Below are 14,557 nucleotides of genomic sequence, written 5' to 3'. Positions count from 1 at the left end.
GTCACTGTAAACGTCCACCAGGACGGTTGATCCCTGCAAGAGAAAGATGTGTAAAAGTACACAAAGGAACAAAGGATACTCAGAGTAATGGAAAGTTGGCCTGGCTTTTGGTTAATGATGATCATTAATCAATCAGGAGAAGATTAAACAACAATGACAAGACTGCATAAACAAAGCCACTGCTCCAAAAATAACACTGCTGTCTGGATGTAGTTTGTTAAAGAGCATGTGGACAAACTGGGAGAGTGAAGGAAACCAACTTTTCTGTTTGGAAATTGGAGGAATCATGCTTGATAATTTTCAGGGGGGGGGGATGTAAAACCTAATTCTGATTTATACTAATTATTCCCAAAGAAATCAGTATTTTGATCCATGAAGAAAATCTCAAAAGAGAGGTTTTAGTCAAACACAAGTCATCCGTGAAGGCTGATTTAATCTAAAAGAAAAAAACTCAAAAAGAAAAAAGTCCAGACTTTTACTAATTTAAATATGTTTATTGGAGAAATCTTGGCCAAGTCCCGGAGTTAAAGCTCCTCTGTTAACAGGATCCCACTTCCCTCCCAGCTGATGTCCAGGATTTATTCCCAACATTAGTGCACACGGATGTAATTTACTCAAGTTTACATATGTTTGTCACTCCAATATGTAAAACATAACTATGTACTATCTAATTGAATCTAATTGTAATTTATTTCAAATGTGTGTCCCTCAAAAAACACATAGGAAAAAAGTAAAATATCAACAACACACATACCCAAAAAAGGAGAAGGCAGATGTAATCATTTTATAGATCCTTTTGCTCGATTAATAATTACCATTTTTAAATCCAATAGTATTTTAGGTCATATGTAAGCAGAGCCACTTACAAGCTGCTGTATCCTAACTACTACATCAGTTTCAGAGCAACCATTACACAGTATTTTTAGCAGAGCCTATAAACAGCTCATTAAAAAAATCTCTTGAAAATCTTCTTGTGATAAAGCTCAATAAAAGTTCTGCTGTGGTAAAAAAAAACTCAGTGTTTGAGACACTTAGGTGGGAGGTCACTGATTTATGACAGAACAATTAGACCCTTCATTAGAATTTCACCATGTGTGTCTGTCATCGCCTGTTATGGTCAAAAACTGATTACCCTTACTGTGGGATAGTCAGCCATCAAGTGTTTGATAACACACGAGGACTCAATCTAGCTGACTCCCAGTGTGTAAAGTCTCAAGGACAGCCATGAGTCACATGAGAGCAACTTGTACACAATCAAAGAGCACAGCTAAGTGTTTGATTTACAACTGTGCTGCTGCTTTACATGACAGAGGGCTTGTTCTTAGATGACGAACCCTCAGGTTTTATCAGCTCAGGCAGACTGTTAAATCATAACAGAGAAAATTTTGACAAGAATTTGATGGATAAAGAAGTTATATTCACAAGCACAAGGCCAGTGACAGTAGGGAAAAGGTAATTCATGCAATTATGGTGAAACTAAATGTCAGAAACAAACAAAAAAAACAACAAAAAACCTAGAATATAAAATAAAAACTAACTAGCTCAAACAGCTTCATGTGGAGGAAAAACACAAAAGATTTATTTATAGCTGTTTTGTAACTCTGCGAGTTTCTCATGGGTGAAACTAAAACCTATAAGACAGCTTGTTTTTGGTGTCTGAACCGGTATGAAGAGTGGCTTCGTATCACGACATCGCTTTTTTTTTATTTATTTTTTTTAAGTACAACTTTAAATACTGTGTCCAGGAAAAGTTGTGTTTCAGGATTCTGATGTAACTGGATGATTTTGCTAAATGAAATCTCTAAACTTTACCCAGTTAAAGCTGCAGTGTTAGGAGGGTTCTAAGTTTGTCATCAGTTGTCATGGTGATTAATCCGTCTTCATCCACTGGGCGACAGCGCTTGCTGGTATGATGCTGCACTGTGAAGCTACAGTCACATTATGTCAGTGATACATAATAACTCAGGAAGCGGTGTCGCCTGCGTGTTCTCTCTTAAAGAACAACAAAAGTACAGACAAGCAGAAAGACTTTCCTAGGAGACGGCTTGCACTGAGCGTTAAAACACGACATAAAATTGTAACTATTATGACTTTGTTTTTGGTTTATATTCCGTCAGTCGGTCCAGCGACCGTGGCTTTAATGCCAACAAACTGCTGCTTATATGGTGAGTTTTGCTGGTAAGAGATGACACCAACTTAAAAATCTATTCAAATTAGATCTTATTTAACATTTATGTGGCAGCTCGAATATCCAACCCCTCAACATAATTTTAGCTTTAATAGCGAATTTATATAAAGCAAAAATTAGAATTTATGTGGTTTATAAAGTAATTAGACTGCTTTTTCTCAAATGTACTGACTTTTATTAAAAGTTGAATAAAAGTGAATAAAATCACAGTGATTCTATTCTTACACAAAAAAGGTAAAGCAGGCCAGAACTTGAAATGCAGAGGACATATATGGGAACTGATACGGCGCTTTTCTGAAAACAGCAGCGAATCTAATTTTTCTTTTGTTACAGAATTGACTGATCTTTTAGTGTATCAGTGTTGTGCATATGTTAGAATAGTATGCTTTGCAGGCCTCTTTTTGGCATCTGACATCTAAAGGGAGGGTCATGTGTCAATAGCACGAAGTAAACAAAATTAAAAATAAATTTATACACAGACATATACATCTTTTAACACTTATCTGACAGAAATGATGAAGGCATGTATATTGTTAAAGGCCTACTGCTCACATTTCCTACGGGAGGACCAAGAACAGGAAGTGAAGAGTTATGGATCGGTACTACAGAGTGGGAAATGGGATTAAATGAGATGAGCTTTCAATGGTGGGAATATGATCTGCAAACATATGAAGCTGTTCAGTGTGATCCAGCTGTGAAGTCAGATTTGTGAGCGACTGACATGAAAATAAAATCTAATTGATTGAATTGAACTAAAAAAATGAGAAAAACAGAGTTTTCCCCTCAGTGTGTGAAAATCAATAGAGATGTTTGTAAACATTTACGGATCTCAACAGCACACTTTCATTTCTTATAAATGCACAAATTACACACTTAGGAAACCAGATTTCAGTTCAAAGCACCAAAAACAACATGAAAAGATTCAAACCTGAAAGTAGAAACACCAGAAAATATGTTTTTTTCTTTTCTGAAAAGCTGTAGGTTTTTTTTTTAAAACACTATTTACTGCGGTTCTTTTATTTGTTTGTTTGGTTGACTTGTTGCGAGCTGCTCCTCAGAGCCACACAACCATTTGTGAATCATTCACAGCCGTCTGCTCAGAGATCCTTTGACAGACTGCAATATTCTCCCTGAGCGCCAACAGTACTCTGATTAGTTTGTAAAAAAAAAAGAAAAAAAAAGAAAAGCAATCTGTGGCAATTTGTTGGAACATAAATGACTACATATCAATGTAATTATTACTGATTACTCATGAGGTATGTTGTTTTTTTTTTATGTGTAATAACTGTCAAGTAATGAATCACAAGGTGTTTTTGGCTATTGCGTTCAGGATCCGGACTTTGCTCACATCTGCCACCTTCAGGCTGTACTCTGACGCTGACAAAGCGGCTCCCATTGACACGCAGCTGTTCCTGCACGTGAACAAATACCAAAGAGAACATTAAGACCTTTAGACTGCCAGAAATCTTTTCACAGTTGTGATGGGAGAAGAAAAATCTCAAGTGGCAGCTTTTCTATTACTTCAACATAGTTTCAAACAAACCTGAACTTCATCGCAGAGTCTCTGCCCGAGCGGGCTGAGCAGTGAAACTCTTGAGCCCCTGACCCCTCTAGTATTCTCTGCAGGTTCCTTTCTGTGATACCACCTCCTGTTTGGATAAATATATAAATAAATAAATGGATAAAAGACCTCAAATAAAACCATGAAGTACAGGAAGGAAAGTAGATGCACTGACCTGGCATCACTATAATTCTCCCTTTAGCCTGTTAAGTGAAGATTACAACACTGGATGATTGTGCACTTTTTATAAATAGCCATATAATTTTCAAATGTGTAAAAACAAACATGTATGCATACGTGTACTTTATACATACTTGATCAATGCAGCGTTTAATAAGAGGAAGGCCCTCCAAAGCAGAGCTATCGCAGCCGCTTGTTAACACACGCTGGAAGCCCAGCGATATAAGCGTCTCCAGAGCAACGGCTGGGTCGTGAACCATGTCAAAAGCTGCAGAGAGATCAATATTACATTCATAACATGAGCTCAGACTCACACAAAGTTCTCCTGCACTGTGTGCTGCCATTTACAATTTGATTGTAAAATTGTACAAATTAAAGGGACTTTGTTAAAAGTCTTTCTTATGTGTGTTTGCTAACAGGCATTCACAAAGCTGGAATGTGCTACGCAGAAGAAATCAATACCTCGGTGGAAGGTGACAGGCAAAGGACGAGCAACAGCTGGGGAGCAAAAAGTGAAAGAAATGTTAACGGCGACAAATAAATTGTTAAAATGCCAAGGTTGCAATGTGAAAGCTGCAATATTTGCTTCTCTCTTTAAAGGTTGTATTCTCAACCTTCAGTGTTGCATTGTGTTCATCTATGCATGAGGTTTTTATCTAAAAACAGTGACACCAATACAAGCATTAATGTATGCATTTACCGAGTCAGATGCAGACTGATTTCTTGATGTTTCTTTCGACTTATAACACTGATTGGTTCACATTTTACAAAAGTGAGCATGATCCTCCTTTAAATCCATTTACTTTAATGAGAGAATAAGTACAGTCAGTGGGAATAACATAAGGCTCAGAAATGAATAAAAGAAACCAAGGCTTTTTAGTGTTTTAAAAATTGATGACCTTAAGCTAAATAGGATTTTATGTAGATAAATCAGCAATGGCCTTGCAGTGGCACATTGAAGAGGTTGAATGAAAGAATATCAACAGCTGATAAGTCTGATACATTTCTGATTACTGACATATAAATGGTAAAATGTACATCGTAAAGACCTGCTGATGGCACAGTTTAACACAAGTCATGTTGCAGTCCAAGACCTGACTAGAACCACTGTAGCAACCAGCTTGTCCCTCCTGTGGAATCTTGCAAATGACTCTACATATTTCTCTGGTAGATAAACTTATTTTCCTTTGTTTTCTTTAAATGTAGCTTTTAATTTTTTTTTTTTTTTATCTTTCATCTAAATTGGAACTTTTAAACAGCTCTGAGAAAGCTATGTTGTCCATTAACTAATGCTGACAGTTCCTAAAGCTGAATTAAACCACAACTCAAATTCCACAGATTTTGTCTCCCTCTTCTGGCAGCCAGAGTCATAGCTCATGAATCAATAATAGTTTGCTTGATTAATTCTTTAATTTAGTACTAATAGTCTATGAATGTGAGGTCACATCCATACACTATGCATAGTCACTTCATTTATTAATTCAGACAATACAGAATTATTTCAAGCGATACAATCAAAGAATCTTCTTTTATTTTGACTCTTTGGGAATATTTTTTGGGTGTCTGATGAAGAGAAATTTAGTTCTATACATCTAAGATGTTCCCTGGATGTTGTTATGAAACTGTATTTTATTAAGAGGATCCACTTGCGCTTTTCTAATGTTTCGGAAGAACTTGGATTAGATCAAATTCAGAGCCGGTCAATACCAAGTAACTCCATGCAGAGCTCTGAATCCACCCGTCCATCCTCTGTCAGGGCTCCCAGCACAAGACCATCAGCTCCTTGGCTTTTCATTAGCTCTATATCCTTTCTCATCACCTCCATTTCCTGGTCTGAGTAGAGGAAGTCACCCCCGCGAGGCCGTATCATCACATAAACTGGAATTTTGATGTACTGCTTGACTACCTGCAGCAGTCCTGCAGTAAAACAAATAAGCAGCAGTGTAAGATCGTGTAACTTCTGCAACAAATCCATGCAGAGGTTAGCTGTTCTGCTCACCTAGACTGGGAGTGAGTCCACCCTCCAGAAGACTTGAACAAAGTTCAAGGCGACCTGCACCTGTCAGGAAAGACAAATGCTCAGGAAGACAAAGGCCTTTAACCTTTGAAACATTTCATTGCATTGCAGGTCAATTAAGTATTCCAGACGGATGTTTAAGAATAATTCCTTGAGGCAGGCTGAAGATCTGCTTGAAGCAGCAACTAAATTCTGTCAGATAAGTGCAACATTTAACAAACAGAGCTGTCTGTGCAGTTTAATCTTTTGTAAGCAGGCCATTGTAAGATAACGACAAAAAGGAAGAGAAACGACAAAAAGGAAGAGAAATGCTCACTATACTTCACCGACCTCCTCTTTCTGCATTGACAGCAGACTCCACGGAGTCCACACACACCTCCATTAAAAAGCTCTGAGCCATGATAAAAGTCTGAAGAGGCAGACATGGACAGAGAGACATAACCTTAAAGCATGTTAACTAACATGTTCGCAGTCTTTTAAAAGAAACATTCTTAATTTCCATCACAGCTACCTGTCAGTTTTCTTTTCTGTCCAATAATAGAAGCAAATCTGTGGTTTGTCAGCGATTTGAAGTCAGGACATGTTTGGAGTCACCAGCAACAACAGCCAGCAGCCATTACAACAATAGCTTACTAATTTCCGGTTCGTTAAATTCATCCGACTGCACCGCACGGCGGGGGCGGTGCACTGGTTGCACTCTGCTGTAAGACTGAGATGAGGCGCCGCCCATGCAAGACATGCCACAAAAATAAATTTACACCAACGTAGAATAAAAAAAATCTATAAATATGGTTTATGAAATAATAAATGTACTTTTTACTTATGCCTGGTGTATAAATTCATGTTTACGAAAATCAAATCAAATCAAAGATACTTTATTCATCCCCGAGGGGAAACAATGCACAAAAAGTCACCTTCCTTGGGAGTTGGCTTATAATTTGTAGTTATTATTAAAACAGAAAATGGTCACTTAGTAATTTAAAAAAAAAAAAAAAACCTTTTAAAGGTATTGTACATGCATCATACCCGGTCCAGCTCAGGACAGATAGAAATCCCGAACCCTTCTTTTTTTCCCCTTACGATTTGTTTTCATCTTAGCTGAATCTGACTAAACAGGCCATTGCAATGTGTAAAAAGATACTTGTTTTTATGTTTCTGTACTATATTACAGTTTGACTGCAGTGGTTTTTCACACGGGGTCTATCTAACGCAGTAATAAAAAGCCTATAAATGCTCCAAAGGTACAACTAGTTATTTTCTTTTATTTTATTTTATTTCCGTCGTTTCCTTTGAATCGGAGACTAGCTTCCGTCTTGTGACGTCGGAGGTTGATGTTGAGCGTCGGGTTTCTGAGTTAGGTAAAACAGTCGGGTACCAGCAGCACGCCGCAGAGTTCATAACAGCAAAGCGGCATCACATGAACTGTGGTGGATTTTGATACGCAAAGATGTTGCTGTCATCATTGCGAACAACGATTTTTTGCGGTTGCAGAAGTGCTGGCAAGGAGTTTCAACGCAACGGCGTGAGTAGTTAGCTTCCGCCGCTACTAGGTGCTAGCATGTTATATGAGGTCACAACAAAAATGTTTGTCAAAAGTGTTAAATAACTTACCGACGGCTATTTTGGTTTTATCATCAATGTTGTTAAGAACATTTAAAAAAAAAAAAAAAAAAAAGTTATTTAAGGTTGTAACTTTGTGACTTGGAAAGTGCAGTAACATTCGCATGGATAAGCTAAATTACATCACCGACCTCCAGACATCCCGATATAATATTACCATCAAATAAGCGCTGAAGTTAAAAATTAATTGGATAACCAATAGAAGATGCATTTATCTTTATTTCAGGTACGTTACTCTATATTATCAGTTATCAGTAAGAAAAACGGTTGATCGCAATAAAACATTAAATAACAGTTGTTGCTTATATTTCTAGTGCTTCCATAAAGTAGGAATACTTTATTCATTGTTGTCAAGATAGTTATAAACCAATGAATAGAGATGGGTTGGTGAAGTCATGTGAAGCTTTTGAGGTTTTTTTTTTCCCCAGTTCAATCAAAAAGGACACAAAGCTTCAAAGCCTTATGAAATAGATCATACCAGGGACATCTGGTGGTCAGCTGTAGTTATTACAGGGACAGATATTTCTCCCACTTGATTTAACTTCTAACACAAACACTTCAGTCAGTCTTGCAGCTGTCTTCATCTGAGGGGTCATCATCTCTATAAGTGTTGTAACATTCTGTAATATCAATGTATTAGCTATGGCTCAACGTGTTGTCCTGTTATTCATCAGATTTTCCAACATGATTCAGATACAGTGTGTGTGTTGTGAAATAAGATGACAGACATGTACATCAAAATTAGTTTGTCGGGAGATATGATGGTTTTGGAGAAGTGCTTATGCATCTCGGTGGGAATTCGAAGGACTTCTTAGAACAATCTTAAATTTGTTCATATGCTTTTTACTGATTTTTGAATAATAGATTACACAGCCTCATTAGTCAGCAACAAAATCAACATCATGAAAGTTTATATTTTAATATAAACTAATCTTCTTATGTCAGTTATCCTAGCCAATGTCGCAGAGAGATATTTAGCAATATAATATAATACTAAATACAAAACTACATTAACATATATACTAAGTATTATGTAATCTAATACTATTTAATCTTTTGACATATTATTAACATCCTTCCTTTTGTGGATGACACAAGGTGAAAGTTTTCCCATACACATGATTGTTTTCTTCCACTAGAAGTATCCATACTAATCGCAATGCTCTCCTAGCCTGTAAAGCGGCCAGCAGGAGGGAACACCGGGCTTTTCTTGTTCTGATAGATGACGCAGCACCAGTATCGAATCAGTTACATCCTCCAGTGTTTCATTCGTCATCGGTCATGTAACGGCAGAGATTTCATAGGCTTCAATGCAGCGTTTCGACCAAGTCTGTCTCATTTGAAGGAAACAAGCTTCGGTGCTTCCGTTTCAAACATCACATCTCCACCAATATTTGACACATTAATTTGTCCATGAAATGAATCCATTCAGCGTGAAAGGTAGAAACATTATTGATACAAACAAGGGGCTTGAACTTGTTGATGTTGGCTTGATTTTTTATTATGGCATAAACGTGCCTAAATATGTCTTTATTTATGTGTTTATCTTAAATCATCTGTTGGAGTTTCTCTTATTTCAGTGACAGCTGGTTCATGTTTTTCCTTTTTCAATGGAGGGTATGGATGAATTTCAGGACAACTGTCCTTGTGTCCCCGCGAGGCAAATGTTGTTAACATTTAAATAAGTCCCCATCTATGTGTATCAGTTCAGATGCGGCTTGAAAATGAAGGTCTACGTAATTTGCAAAATCTCATCCAAGCTTCTTGGAACCACATATTTCTTCATGGTATCTCTGTTTTCAGTTGAATCCTCTGGTTATTATTACATTTTTTGTTATTTAGAGGAGGCAATCATCATCAAACTCTTCTCTCTCGTTTGTTTCCAACATCAGCGGAGTCCCCAGCTACGACAATGGCTTGTGAAAAGAAATCAGAGCGCCATCACAGTGGAGACAGGAGCCCCCTCCATTCCATCAGCAGCTACTGTCCCCAATGCAGCCACAAATCGCATTGTGGGTCGCTGGTTAATTGGCTGCAGCGGGCTGGTGGTCGGAGCTGTGGTCTTGGGGGGTGTTACAAGGTACAGGTGGCGGAAAAGCAATTGGTCTGTGCAATTTTTATGTTGTACTGGGGGTAATTCATAATTAATGTGCGTGTCCATTTGTTTGACTCAGGCTAACGGAGTCTGGGCTCTCCATGGTTGACTGGCACCTGGTCAGAGAAATGAAGCCGCCTCGGACAGAAGCAGAGTGGGAGGTGGAGTTTTCAAAGTACCAGCAATTTCCAGAGTTTAAAATGTACGTCCTCTTTTTTTTTCCCCCTTATTATTACAGGATAAACTTGTTTTACCTCTTTTACTCCACTGACAAAGGGATGTTAACCCTTCATCCAAAAAATCTTCTTCATAATCATGTTACAAGACACGTCTGGGTTTTAAATGCAGGTTGGAGTTTTGAGTTAAGAATTTAATATTTTATTTCATTATTTTTTCCCAGATTGAACCATGACATGACTTTAACAGAGTTTAAGTTTATCTTCTACATGGAGTGGGGGCATCGCATGTGGGGCAGGCTGGTTGGTCTGGCATACGTGCTGCCCACCATCTACTTCTGGAGAAAAGGGTACTTCACGCGCTCCATGAAGGGAAAAGTGCTGGGACTGTGTGGATTTGTCTTTTTCCAAGTAAGATTCTTCGCTTATTTTGACGTCTATGCTAATGTTTTGTTCGCCTTGGTTTAGTTACTAAGTTACAATAGTAGGAAAATCATATTCTTGTCTCATTATGACATTGTGTGTATCTCCTTAGGGCCTTCTGGGGTGGTACATGGTGAAAAGTGGGCTCGAGGAGAAGCCCGAGTCGCATGACATCCCTCGGGTCAGCCAGTATCGTCTGAGTGCTCATCTCGGCTCAGCGTTGTTGCTTTACACAGCCAGTCTCTGGACTGGACTTACTCTGCTGCTCCCAGCTCACAAGGTTGGCAGTAATGTTGTCTTTTTTTATACTTGTAACTCAGATACTGTATGTTATGTAACACAGTTTTAGCCTTGGTTTTTCTGAGAAAATATGCCGTTCCTTTTTTATTTTTACATCCATTCACGGTATCTCCCATTTTTAAAGTTGGCAGAAACCAAACGTCTCATGCAGCTCAGAAGATTTGCCAAGGGTACCGGTGGACTTGTCTTCCTCACTGCTCTTTCAGGTACTGTTTAATGTACATTTTAAACTTGTTTGAATGCCATTTGAAAGGTTGCCTATGAAACATATGCACACATGGATGTACTTGCTTGGCCTTTTTGTGTCCATCACTGACTTGTTTTCATATTTGAAGAAGGATATTCCAAAACGTCCTGGCATCCTGCTATTAACCCACCACCAGCTAGTTATTGATATCTTTTCATGGTTATTCCTTCAGTCCTGCAAGATTTGAATAGAAAACAAAAGTAAAGGAGTAAATCTAACTTGCATAGGTAAAAAGGAAACACAGAAATATAATGAAAATCATTTAAATGATCATTTCGCATAAAAAAAAAAAAAAACAACTCCACATACAAGTAAAATAAAAACCTGTTTTTAGATATGTGAAGGTATTACCTAAGATTTGTATTTAAAAGGTGGTATTTGTACATTTTGGTTTTGAATATTGGATTTGCCACAAGATGACTTGTTTTTCATGAACTTAAATTTCTGTTATTGCTCTGTAATTACATTTACAGTCTCTTCTAACAACCTGGCTGATGTTTTTGCACAGGTGCTTTTGTTGCTGGTTTGGATGCTGGGCTGGTGTATAACTCCTTCCCTAAGATGGCAGATAAATGGATTCCTGACGACCTGCTGGCCTTTTCTCCAGTCCTGAAGAACTTCTTTGAGAATCCCACCACTGTGCAGTTTGACCACAGAGTTCTGGTATGTCCTTACCTGAAAAGACATTTTAGCATTTGTGATGTTTTTCAAGAAAATTCGCATATAAACAGAAAGGCGACAAGTTGTTGATGTTTGTCCGCATCTTTTCCTCTCATTTTTAGGCTATTTCTTCTCTGGCAGCGATTACAGGTCTCTATCTGTTCTCAAGGAGGATGATGCTGCCCAGGAGGGCTAAGATTGCCATCGGCCTCTTAGCAGCAATGGCCTACACACAGGTATGTTGTCAGACAGATGCAGGTATGTGCATACAGAGGATACCAACGCCTTTTTAGCATAAAACTTAGTGGTTTGTCTTGTTTTTTCTTTGCTTTTTTTTTTAGGTTGCCCTTGGTGTCAGCACCCTCTTACTGTATGTCCCCACTCCACTGGCAGCTACTCACCAGTCTGGCTCGGTGGCTCTTCTGTCACTTGCCATTTGGGTTCTGGCTGAGCTTCGCAAAGTGCCCAAGTAAAGAACTTAACAGACATTTCCAAACCCTTGTAGCCACATGGCTAACCTGTAAGAGTCAGCAGTTTCACTACATGAGGAAACCGTGAAGAATGGACGAATGTTGTGGGTTTAATCTTGGACTTCAAAGTGTACGCTGTGAAGTATTTGTGTTGCATCGTAAGCCTCATGAGGGAATAGTAGGAGATATTTATCATGCTATTGTGAACGGAAGTATTTGGATTTTCAGTGATAAAAATGATTTAAAAAGTACATCTTGGCTCTCGGGAATCTTTTTAGAAACTGCATGGAAATGAACTTATGGAAAAACAAGCCTTTTATTTCCAGCTTTAATGCATCTCGATTCCAGCAGGAATATTTTATTTCTACACAGTTTTAATAAGATGTGAGGAGTGGAAGTCTGTGAATCTGACATTGCATTTTGCTTTGTACCTGGACATACATGGCTTCTTGGTTAAATGAACTATAATTCCTCTTTTGTTAAGATTCTTATCAGTGTAGATTTCTGTTTCATCTAGGTGTTACTCTGCACATTCTTAAGTTTAATTGCTGTAAAAAATGAATTTTATTTGTGGGGATTTTTTGTATTTATTTTAAATAAAATGCTATTGAGTTATTGAATAAGAGCTCAGATCTTTTTTGTTTGAATGTTTTCAACCTAAATTAGATCTGGTCCAGCTGTGCATTAATGATATCTTTGAAGATGATAAGGACGTACCGTCCCAGTAAAACTCTAGACACACTTGTTCTTATATTTGCAGTGGATTACTGTGTCCGACTGAGTGGACTTGTTGGTCGGCACATGGCTTGTTCATGACATGTGAACAGACGAGAAGCCTTAACAGTATCCTAAAGCCCTTTTAGTATTCATTATTATGAGTAATGAGAGGTTTAGAATTTTCTATTTGGCAACAAAGCTTATTTATGGGGGATAAAAAAAAAGCCAGTAACTAGAAGATCCAGATTTCCTCTGTGGAGAACATTGCAGAAGGATACACAGTATTGTAGAAATTTCTATCCCACATTTAAAGCAGAGAGGTCAGACAAAGGCTTTTCATCAAGAAAAAGACATGAAGGGAAATATGCAAAATACTGACATGATGAAACAATGACTGTAATGTTTGCTTTTCATTTGTGACCTTTAGGTAGGACATCGTGCACTGAGCTTCACTTTGTTATATCCATCTCCATTGTCAAACATGGACATTTTTATCATTATGTGGGGATAGTTTTCTATGATGAAGAGGGGATTGCGACTCAGGATCATGTCAGACAAACAAAAGAATCCCTAAAAACTGTTTCTAGAACGTTAATGCCATTTGGGTCGAAACCTTAAATCGTCCTGAATTAGTGGCTTATTAAATAGTTTATAGTTAAAACTGCTAGAAAGACCATCAATGAAGATGATTCAGTTTGCACCATATTTAAAATTCAAACTCCATGTGCAGTTTGCATAGTAACTGTGATATTTTTTATTGTTTCTGTACAAAATATACATGTTTTGAATATGTAATGCAACCAGTTGAGGCTAGCTAATCAGACAGTCATTACAACAGGTTAGTAGGATTTCATTGCTCTAAACACAGTACATGCGGGTATAGACAGGTTTTATTTGTGGTCAGGAGAACAACTTAAAAACTCTTTGCTTGGTTTGAAATCCAAACCACTTTTGTCCTGGGAAGAAGAGACAAAAGAAAAAAAAAAAAAAAACAGGGCTGCGAATGCATATTTTCACATGAACATTACTGCACCCCCGTACTGTGCTCTGAGGAGAAAGAGAAGTTGGATGAGTGGAAAGGTACTGTGATAGAGAACGTTATTGCTATTCCATGTTAGTCTCATTGCACTGAATTTAATTAAGGTTTGAGTGCCTCTGGTACATCATCTGAAATGGAGGAGAGGTTCTGGTGCAAAAAGAGGCAAATGAGCGGCTCCAAATTACTCCAAAATAAATATTCATCAGAGCTTAACATGCAGATTTAAAACCGCAGAATTACACTTAAGTCAGGACAGTGTGCAAGCATACCAAAGAGCTTCTTTCTTTATCCAGCATATGGTCTATACATATGGTCTTCTATCTTCACCCACTGGCAGGCCATAGGTCTTGGCACAGGTTTTATGTACCTCTTTCACATTTTCTCTTTGGTGTTACAGAGAGAGGAAGAGTAAGAAGAGGGGAGGAGTGGAAAAAGAAAACAAATCCATGTCCCTCAAGAACAATGCACACAAACATGAGATGCCTTTTTGAAACTGGATTGTCCTAATTGAATGCATCTTTTTAAGTGGTAGAACCTGCTACAACCACGACAGCTCAGAATACAAGAAGTTCACAAGTACAGTCTGCGATCTAATAAGTTTCCTTTGATTGTATTTCAGTTGACCAGTATGACTGTGGCCTAAACTGAGGGATGCTCCATTGTTCAAGAGCTCATTGACCATGAAGCAATCCTCATATCGTACTGGCTAATTATCACACCACTGGGAAAGCTATAAATAGTAACAACAGTCAACAGACAACTACTGCTAGGACTGTAATAGTGGGAAGGCCAGGAATTCTTCTACCAGAATCAATGAATGGAGGTGGTGGTGTGACAAGATGTGGGTGTGGTCCCACTAGAGTT

The 14,557-nt window shown here is 38.0% G+C and overlaps 2 protein-coding genes across 2 annotated transcripts; one reads left to right on the top strand and one right to left on the bottom strand.

Moving 5' to 3' along the window:
• Positions 1–586: 586 nt before the first annotated feature.
• Positions 587–6,570, bottom strand: cutc (cutC copper transporter homolog (E. coli)). Its single transcript, XM_079249312.1, has 9 exons — positions 6,458–6,570; positions 6,277–6,355; positions 5,929–5,988; positions 5,637–5,846; positions 4,392–4,427; positions 4,064–4,197; positions 3,925–3,952; positions 3,732–3,837; positions 587–3,600 (listed from the first exon to the last, which is right to left on the bottom strand). Exons 2-9 carry the CDS (start codon positions 6,344–6,346, stop codon positions 3,489–3,491), a joined length of 756 nt encoding a protein of 251 aa, XP_079105438.1. The 5' UTR covers positions 6,347–6,355; positions 6,458–6,570; the 3' UTR covers positions 587–3,488.
• Positions 6,571–7,274: 704 nt separating this feature from the next.
• Positions 7,275–12,554, top strand: cox15 (cytochrome c oxidase assembly homolog 15 (yeast)). The gene is made up of 9 exons (XM_079249208.1): positions 7,275–7,468; positions 9,459–9,646; positions 9,741–9,863; positions 10,062–10,248; positions 10,373–10,540; positions 10,685–10,766; positions 11,316–11,470; positions 11,590–11,703; positions 11,809–12,554. Exons 1-9 carry the CDS (start codon positions 7,394–7,396, stop codon positions 11,938–11,940), a joined length of 1,224 nt encoding a protein of 407 aa, XP_079105334.1. The 5' UTR covers positions 7,275–7,393; the 3' UTR covers positions 11,941–12,554.
• The last annotated feature ends 2,003 nt before the right edge of the window (positions 12,555–14,557 follow it).

Source organism: Telmatherina bonti (genome assembly GCF_933228915.1).
Source record: "Telmatherina bonti genome assembly, chromosome: 11".
NCBI lineage: Eukaryota > Metazoa > Chordata > Actinopteri > Atheriniformes > Telmatherinidae > Telmatherina > Telmatherina bonti.
This window is presented reverse-complemented; position numbering and strand designations above follow the sequence as displayed.

Bases quoted from the DNA above. Each gene is read 5' to 3' on its own strand.
- cox15 (XM_079249208.1), top strand. From the start codon at position 7,394: ATGTTGCTGTCATCATTGCGAACAACGATTTTTTGCGGTTGCAGAAGT. The intron at 7,469-9,458 runs GTGAGTAGTTAG...TTCCAACATCAG, and splicing joins AGGAGTTTCAACGCAACGGC to CGGAGTCCCCAGCTACGACA. The intron at 10,767-11,315 runs GTACTGTTTAAT...GTTTTTGCACAG, and splicing joins CTTCCTCACTGCTCTTTCAG to GTGCTTTTGTTGCTGGTTTG.
- cutc (XM_079249312.1), bottom strand. From the start codon at position 6,346: ATGGCTCAGAGCTTTTTAATGGAGGTGTGTGTGGACTCCGTGGAGTCT. The intron at 3,953-4,063 runs GTATGTATAAAG...TTCACTTAACAG, and splicing joins TTAAACGCTGCATTGATCAA to GCTAAAGGGAGAATTATAGT. The intron at 3,601-3,731 runs GTTTGTTTGAAA...GTTCACGTGCAG, and splicing joins GACTCTGCGATGAAGTTCAG to GAACAGCTGCGTGTCAATGG.